At 39.3% G+C, this 8825-nt stretch overlaps 2 protein-coding genes across 2 annotated transcripts; one reads left to right on the top strand and one right to left on the bottom strand.

The window, feature by feature from the left end:
* Window positions 1-957: 957 nt before the first annotated feature.
* On the bottom strand, window positions 958-4272 carry mcur1 (mitochondrial calcium uniporter regulator 1). The gene is made up of 9 exons (XM_079575712.1): window positions 3978-4272; window positions 3362-3484; window positions 2153-2256; window positions 1981-2082; window positions 1856-1897; window positions 1648-1719; window positions 1392-1445; window positions 1205-1319; window positions 958-1126 (listed from the first exon to the last, which is right to left on the bottom strand). Exons 1-9 carry the CDS (start codon window positions 4210-4212, stop codon window positions 1071-1073), a joined length of 903 nt encoding a protein of 300 aa, XP_079431838.1. The 5' UTR covers window positions 4213-4272; the 3' UTR covers window positions 958-1070.
* Window positions 4273-6385: 2113 nt separating this feature from the next.
* LOC306977892 (uncharacterized protein) lies at window positions 6386-7404 on the top strand (the record flags this gene model as incomplete). The annotated part of the gene is made up of 5 exons (XM_079576331.1): window positions 6386-6495; window positions 6571-6667; window positions 6934-7053; window positions 7146-7224; window positions 7295-7404. The coding sequence occupies 5 exons, from the start codon at window positions 6386-6388 to the stop codon at window positions 7378-7380; spliced, it is 492 nt and encodes a 163-aa protein (XP_079432457.1). The 3' UTR covers window positions 7381-7404.
* Between the last annotated feature and the right edge of the window lie 1421 nt (window positions 7405-8825).

Below are 8825 nucleotides of genomic sequence, written 5' to 3'. Positions count from 1 at the left end.
TGTCCTTTCACAATAAAGCGCTTCCTCTTTAGTTGAGCGATTGCCATCTTGTGGTTGTTGCGTGCATTGGCATAGAAACAGTTTAATACACAAATGTCTTTTTAGAATGATACACGCCGTTTTAATGCATTAGTTTGAGAAAAAATATCTTTATTGAAAATACACAATAAAATATTTGTGTTACAAACTTCAAACCTTGTGCGCCATTGCACTGGTAATAAACTTGCAGTCTTCATGTAGCTATTTGCATCACAAATTTAACATCTTCTACAAGTTAACATTGTCTGTACATAAAATACATTAATATCAAACATAGTGGTTATTTTGTGGACAGCAAGTGAAATTGTGCGCATTTCCTTTCATTGTCGGTTATTCTGCGAAAGCCTTTTGTATAGCAACACGTTCCCTTTTCAGGAGGAGCGTGCATACAACTTTGCATAGATTTTTGCATGCAGGATTTTGCTGCAGAGTAGACTTCAGGCAGGCTTTTAACATGTACTATTGGGATAGAGGAGAAAAGCAAAATATCAAGTACTTCAAGTATTTTGGACTTCTGAGAACTGTAACTTCTTTATAGATCAACATAATGGCAAACCTTTGGTCCTTGGGATGACACAAATTCACTGTGTGTTGCCAGAAATTTGATCATTGATACTTCAAATCAAGGCCGTGGGAACCCAGGGTGCTGAGGGGGCTGCAGCACCCCCGGTGGATAGTTTGGGAACTGCGTGCAATATTAATAAATAGGAAATATGCACAGAAAAAGTGTTTTTGGGGTAAATTTTGTCCCTCAGCACCCTCTAACTAAAATATGTTCCCACGGCTCTGCTTCAAATTGTTATAGAAATTATTAAAACTGTAACTCTCCCCCAGAGGCAGCATGTATTGTTTTTGTTTTTTTAAATATAAGCCACTCTGCGTCTTCAGTCTGTGTCACAGAGAAAAGACCTTGTGGACCTATTGACGCGCGAACGTTGAACAAAGCAAGTGCAATTTATTCTAAGTGTCAGTGCTAAATACATACATCCCGTTTTAAGTGTGCAGTGCTTCAAGTCAGAATAAAATGCCGTTTACATCCAAATACGGTAAAAACCAAGCACCACAGTCATACAGGTGAAGACTGAACCTGGAGAGGGTAAAACAGAGAAAGCAGTAGTTATGAAATGTTTGGATAAAAAAATATATTGTTGTTGTGTCCTCCTACCTGCCAAATATTTGATGGTGTCCAGTTTGTGGGACTCCAACATTGTTTTTAACCCGGCAACTTCAGTGTCGATCTTCATATTGGTCTGAGTGAGGTGACGGTCGTGTTCAGCAGTCTGTGGAAAAAAGTAAAATCTTTGTTTTTCAAATACATACATCGATATTAGAAAGCGCAGGGAAACACCAACCATTTCCATTATTTCTGTTTTGGTTTCCAAGAGTTTCTTCTCATGTTCAGCTTTCTGCAAATGTATAAACACAACATGAAATTACATTTAAAAAGGGCAAAACTGATCTCCCTTTTTAAATACACACTTGTTTGCACATGTTCTTGCTTTGTCTAATGTCTTTTGACTGTCAATTGTCATGCACCTTTTGTTGTTTGTGTAATCATAGTGTTTGCCTACAATAAAAAAGTAAAGAAATGAACAAACAAACACTCACCAGTTCTTTCACTCGGCTTTTCTCTAGGCTCATGTCCAACAGATTGTCCGCTTGTACTTTGTTCATCAAGTCCTGGAAGACACAATGTCAATTCTACATTATAAACACTAGAAAGATACGTTTAACTTTCTCCTTTGATTTAAATGAAATTGTAAATACTAATCCACATATTAATTGGAGTAGTGATATTTGAATACATAAGACTTACAGCGAGCTGGACTTTGAGCTGCAATAACTGGATTTGGAGTTTCTGTGGGAAAATACAAAGCACTCATGTTAAATGACCAGGACTGCCATTCTATTAAGTGTGAGCTTTCTGTAACCGTCACTGACCTCATTTTCAGCCAACAGAGTAGAGAACTCGCTCTTTTCGAGGATGATCATGTCCTTCTTCACAGATGCAATTTGAGACATGACACGCTGCAACATGATCTCCTGCCAAAATCACAAAAAATGCATAAATGAAAGAATCAAAAGAGGATGCGAGTGGTCTCAAAAATCTCACCTGCTGCACTTTAGTGACCATGTCTGAATAAATAACTTCCATATTAGAGTTTGTCATATGGACCAACACATTCACTAAAGCCTCAGACTGCTGGGTCGAGAAACCTTAGAAGAAGAAAAACTTTATTAATGACTTTGACTTTTGTATTCCACTTCACAAGATTGACAAGCTTCTCATTCACACCACACTCGGAGGTGGTGCTTCCATTGTAGTCTCATCTGCCCTGGCAGCAAAAATATTTTTCCTAGGATAGCTGATAGATCAACTAGTCACAAGTCATGAGATTGAAACATTATACATATATCAACCAATCAGCCTAATCCTGACCCTGCCCTAGCCACGAACCTTAAAAGGAGCTATACCTGATTGGACAAAGAAACAGGGTCACTCAAATTTCAAATTGCTATTTTCTGGTCCAAACTCATCTCACACTTTCCTTATGCATTTACAACATCAAAATTCGTCATAGGGACTGAGTTTAAACCAGGTTTCACAACTTTCAGGGAGTCACTGTAAAAAATTCCTAGTAGCCTGACATTTTATGACTGTTTAAGAGGCTTTAAAACCAGTGTTTTTTGGATAAATGTCTGCTTTTACCATATACTAAAGCACAAAACCAATTTTATTCCAATAACAGAAAATTTTAAAATCAAGGATAGCTCCTTTAAGGATAGTGGGCTGCTGACCAATCTTAATAGGTCTCTGATTGGATGATGAATGTCCACCATTTACCAACTATCCTAGGAAAAGTATTTTTGCACCCTGGCATGGCCTGACAGATGAGAGACTGCTAATCAGCGCCATGAGCTCCTTAGACCCCCACCATTCACTCACAATCATATACCACATTCACACAGGCAAGGCGAGTGAAGTGTCTTGCCTCAGGACACGACACCCTGCACAAGCTTGCCGGTCCGGGCCTTTCAGTGTGCAGCAGCTTGCATGTTTTCCCAGTGTTTGCCTAGGTTTCCTCCGGGTGCTCCGGTTTCCCCTACCACTAAAAACATGTAAAACAGGCCAGGATGAATGACGCGTGAGTGAATGGAGGGTGGTTGTCGTTAGCCACACCTCGGTCAGCCTGTCCCAAAGAGCGTGTGGAGTGAATGTAAAATTGTCTCATGTAAAGAGCTATGTCGGTGAAAGGCGCTGAGCAAAGAAATTCCTTCATTCCTTTTATCTAAAATTACAAGAGCAAATGAACATAATCACCATTTTCTTCCAGGAGCCGCACCACAGCATGCGTGTCAAAAAACAACTTTCTCCCATCCGTCCTGGGCACGTCTGGGCTTATATTGTAATTGAGCGTTTCGGTAGTGGTCGATGAAGAACTTTCTGTCAACACAAATGGTAACACGGTGACATTTTTATAGACATTTTGAAACCTCAGTGTGGCTTAAACGCAACATAGAGGGCAGTGTACAGAGCACGAGACACCTGCAAAACTGGGACACCCTCTAGAGTATTTTGTAAACACATGATGTGGTGTGATACATTTCCATAAAAGCATGGTGGTCACAGACAATGGAGCTGTAGGATTACAATAACATCAAACCTTAACAGACAAAATAAATCATTATGACACTTACATATAAGCTTCATCTACATTAACATACATAATCAAATAAAATGGAGTAGCTTCTAGTATTATTTTTCGCAGAATCAGCTCCAGGATACAAAGTTAGTGTCAGCCAAAGCATGAAAATTTAATGAAGACACTCAGGGGGATAAAATGACCCCTGTTGTTCTCAAAGCTTTGTTTCACGGCTGAAATAATTGACTTCACGCAGCGTCAGAAGCCTCATTTTCTGCTCTGGGTCACATTTACCTCTTATGGATGTCCTGTGGGTCAGCCCAGATGCAGAGAGATGCCTCAGCTCTCCGTAATTCAGTTTTTCCGTCCTCAAACATTGTGGTGGAAAGCGTGCGCCAGATGTCAGAGCGCACGATGAACGCTTTGACAGATGATCTACTCCGTGTCGACAACAAAGCGGGTGATAAAGCTTGTCTGCACTCCTAAAAAACACTTCTTTAATTCGTAGTTTTACGAGTTTCAGCAACATTGTCAGACTGTAGCCTTCAAACAACCGTGACACTACTTTGAACTATGTGCCATCGCTGCTTCACCTTCCGGACTTTTCAAAGTCAAGTTGCAGGAAATGAAGAAGAAAACAGACTTTCATACATCCGGTTGGACATTTCAAAACAAAAGTGGAATTTGACTTAACTACTTTGAATTGATAAACTGCGCGTAAAAGTTTCAGTAGTGACATTGTGAGAAACAAAACATGAAATAATAATAAAAAAATCTAAATGAGAATTTTTTTTACAGCAACTCATTCATTCACACTGTCATTCATTCACCAACAGTGTTAATTTTAGTCAAAGTGATATTTTTGACGACTAAAATTGGACTAAAGCTAAATTAAACGTTTTTCATGAGACTAAAACTATGACTAAAATATCCAGATATTTTAGGTGACTAAAGTAACACTAAATGAAAATGAAAAGGAGCGACTAAAATCATCCAAACTTCTATTGACAGACTTAAAGAACCTCAGATCATGCAAATCCTCTGTTAAAGGGACAGCTCTGAGCTTCGTTCATGTGGGAGAAGCTCCATGAAGCAGAGGAACAAGATTAAATATGATTATAATGAATATTATAAATGCAAAGTCGACTAAAACGAGACTAAAATTGAAGATTTTTTTTTTTTTTACAAATCCCGTCAAAAGATTAAAACTCAATTAAAATATGTTGTCAAAATTAACACTGTTCATGAATGTATGCAGACACGGAGGCAAGGTGGGTTAAGTGTCTCACCCAAGGACACAACAACAGTGTGCACCTGAGCGTCCTGCTCCTCCACCTCCTCCTCCCTCCTGTGCAGCTCCCATTATGAACAATTAAGTGAACAAAAAACAATATACATCTATTTTACGCATCAAAATTAAGATTTTTCCCTATTTACGCACTGTCACGAGTTACTATTTGTTTTTTTTACTTTACTAAGTAAAAAGTACTGTTGCTTAAGTACTTGAGTAAATGTAACTGAGTACTAGCCTCCTCTATAAAAAGGTCAAACCAGGGGAAAAAGTTTAAATTTATGGACATCTATAGCTACCTTTGTAAGCTTAAATGCATCAATAAAGTGGAAATAATTGGTTTGTCTGTGATTAGCCTGACCAGACCTGATGATCATCAAGAGAACTGGTGACTCTCACATTCAGAGACAAAGATCAGAGGAGACGAGACAATATACAGGGGAATCCTGTTGTCTTCCTGATAGAGCATTCTCATGAATAGATCAGCCAACTTTTCGCTATTTCAGCTCAAGTTGTAGCATGAATTTGGTTTTCCTCTCTAACAGGGCTTCAATCATATTACTTTTTCCTGGGTGTCATTTCTATGACTTTATATAATTCAGTAGATAGAATATATGATTTTGAATTAGTGTAACGATCCTCCTTTCACATCACTTGGGACCCATGTGAAAGTACGTTTGTGGCTCAGAACGAACCCTCCATCAGATTGTAGCATGAACAATGATCTGACCTCAACTTTACATCATCATTTGAATTTATTTCCCGTAGAAATCTGGCTACACAAAGATAAGCAAACAGTCAAATCAGAGGCAAAATGTCTGTGTGAGGTCTCAGCCATCCAGAGCTGCACAATAAGGAATACAAAAATAAAATAAAATACTCTAAAACAGCTATTCCCTAAGTGGGAACACCTGTGGGGCAGCAGGACAAAAATGATTTTGAGACATTTTCAACATTTCTGACACTGAATTGTATGTATTTTTCATCGAAAATCAGTATATTTTTGTGAAAATAAGTCAAATATCAAAATACAGTATCCCTACTAACACAAAACCACACTTTAAATGCTTTGCACTTTGAATTATTATAAATGCTAATTACATTTGTTTTTTGAGTGGTTTGGGGGGAGATTATTGTCATGTCTAAATTATTATGGCTTATATGCAACTATTAAAATTGGGATTGCCATTTGATTGATAAGTCAATAGTCTGTAATAATTCCTGACAATTGCACACAATAATACTTCTATTGTTTTGTGGCTGACACCCTGAAGTCAGTCATTGACCACAAGACCATGAGTTCCTAAGCAAGGTGTAATTGATTTCAGGCTGATTACTTTTGGCCTGTTTCCATATAAAGAGGAGCAGTGCTGGAGTCAGTCACACCATCTTTTACTCTCAAACCACAGACATGAAGACTCTGCTGCTGTCTGCTGCTCTCGCGGCCGCCCTGCTCTGCTCTGTGAGGGCTGTCCCCATCCCAGGGCCTGTGCCCTACCACGCCTTCTGCCGCTCCATCTGGTGAGGAGGGTATCTTCTGGTTTGATTTTTATTCCTCTTCTGTTTATCATTTAAAGCTATAATCTTGGTTTGCAGGCTGTTTGCGACCCCGTGTGCAGCGATCAGCACCGTCCTGGAGCAGGAGATCACAGCCCTCAGTCCTGCCGTCGGGTGTGCAAAGTGTCACTACAATGTAAGAAACTACAACTGGGCTTCAGGGATTAGATCATCTACTAATGGAAACTATTATCATTTTTTGTGTTCTTGTTTCTAAATGTGTTTAGTATATAGGCATCTCTTTTCTTTATTCCTTTCCATTCTTTTTGAGTCAGAGATAATGGCAAAGTCCAAATGTATCATGTTTATGCCACGTGCATTTGGTTGTATTGTGAGTTGTGAAAAGCTTTGACAGCCCAAATGAAGACACTGACGTTTATCTTTTGCTCTCTTCCTTCTTAGTTGATATCAGCGACTCCTCTGGCGATCATGGCTAACCACACCTCAGCGGACGAACTCACAATGGAAACCCTCAGCTTCAAATTTATGCCCACTACTTTGACCGGAGGCTGCAGGGTCTCTGTAAGTCCACTACTATACTGCTGATAATTGTCCTGTTTGTTTTATACATTCAGATTTCTGTTTTTGTAATATTTCCTTGTTTTTGTCAACAGGCCAACTCCCAGTCTATTGCATTCACCAGTCTGCTTGACAACGGCCTCAACTACTGCAACCTTTATACTCTGCTCACAGGTATATATCATCTTATACCATAAAATAATGTTGATGATTAATGTTTTCTAATCATTTATACAATTTGCAGCGAGTGGTCTTGCTGCACAGCCAGACTTCATGGAGATGACCAATGAGTGGGCCTGTCTCGGCTACGGATTGGCAACATGTAAATGAGAATCTTCATAAAATAATGAAATTTCTGAAAAGGATTTGTACTCAATCATCTGAACTGTGAATAAAATGTTGAAACTTTTATGGAATGTTTTCTTCTTAAAAACAAGTGATACAAAAGATTTGCATTGATAGAGCTCTTGATGTGGAAACCAGCTGTGAAATGCTCACATCTGCCACACACTGTCACTGTGTAATCATATTATTATTCTCATGCAAGTTCCCCATTCCAGCGGGTACTGCAGGAACCAGCCGCTCAGTCCAAATGTAGTGCTCCCAGAAATGCAATAAGGCACAAAAGATAATGGCCAATAAGCATTTGCCTTAAATAATGCTGCACCTAATAAATGCACCTGCACCTCTAAAGTCATGTTGAATTATGAGCTAAATAGCTATACCTGAAAAAAAAAAGTGTCACTGCTGACCTGACTTGCAGGAAAGCGGGATATCACCAGCTCTGCAGGCAGCTGACCAGTGGGTTTCGAAGTTGTTTGGGTCGTGGGCCGAAATTCAGCCCCCACGGTGGGTCCCGGGCCGCATATATTATAGGGCTGTGGCCTCATAAATAACATCTTACACTTATTGTGCTTCATCAGCCTGTGTCACATGTTTCTCAAAGTGCTTCATGAAGTCATTATTCATTCACTCCACATTTGATGGCGGTAAGTTTCTATTGTAGCCACAGCCGCCCTGGGGCAGACTAACCATTTACCACGCAGCTATGATATGCTGTTAATATCCTGATCTCTTTTTATGTCAGTGTCCTCTGCTGGACACATGTGGAATTCTTTCCTTTTTTTAATTTAAGCTGCCCCCTAGTGGCTGGAGTGAGCAAACTGGTTATTTCTTTAAAAATTAAAGATATATTTTTTTTTTTTGACACGCTCAGGAAGTCATGCTCCTCAAAGGGCCACATTAAATCATCTCATGGGCCGCATGTGGCCTTGACCTTCACCTCGTGGTTAAACTAAAAATTACAACCATTTCCAAATGCTTTACTTAGCATCATAACAAGCCCGTTTGGTATCACTTGCATGTTTGAGTATATGTTTAAATGTGACATTTATAACCTAGAATGTTCCGCAGTGTGGCTTTAAGCTGCTGAATTATTCCGTAAAACGCAATATTGACTTGATCCTCTGACCATACTTAGCTTCAGGCCCCTCTTTGCAATTCCAGGCCATTCTTCTCTAACTTTGTGTGTCAATACACCAATATTTAGCAGTTATGAATGAAGGTGGAATAGGGTACATTTATTGGGTACATTTATAGATTTATTAATATAACTTTTGTCCTCTCCATGATGTGGTTCTCCGTCTTGCCGTGGTCGAAAATGGCTTCACCTCTACTTGTTTACTTGTTTTATGGCTCATCCTTTCTGTGCATTTACCTACAACTTGAACAAACAGCACTAGATATTGTCGGACTAACTTGTGACCTTGCATAGC

This window comes from Gobius niger (assembly GCF_951799975.1).
Source record: "Gobius niger genome assembly, chromosome: 18".
Classification (NCBI taxonomy): Eukaryota; Metazoa; Chordata; class Actinopteri; order Gobiiformes; family Gobiidae; genus Gobius; species Gobius niger.
Note: the sequence above shows the minus strand (reverse complement) of the source record. Positions and strands in the feature narration are given on the sequence as shown.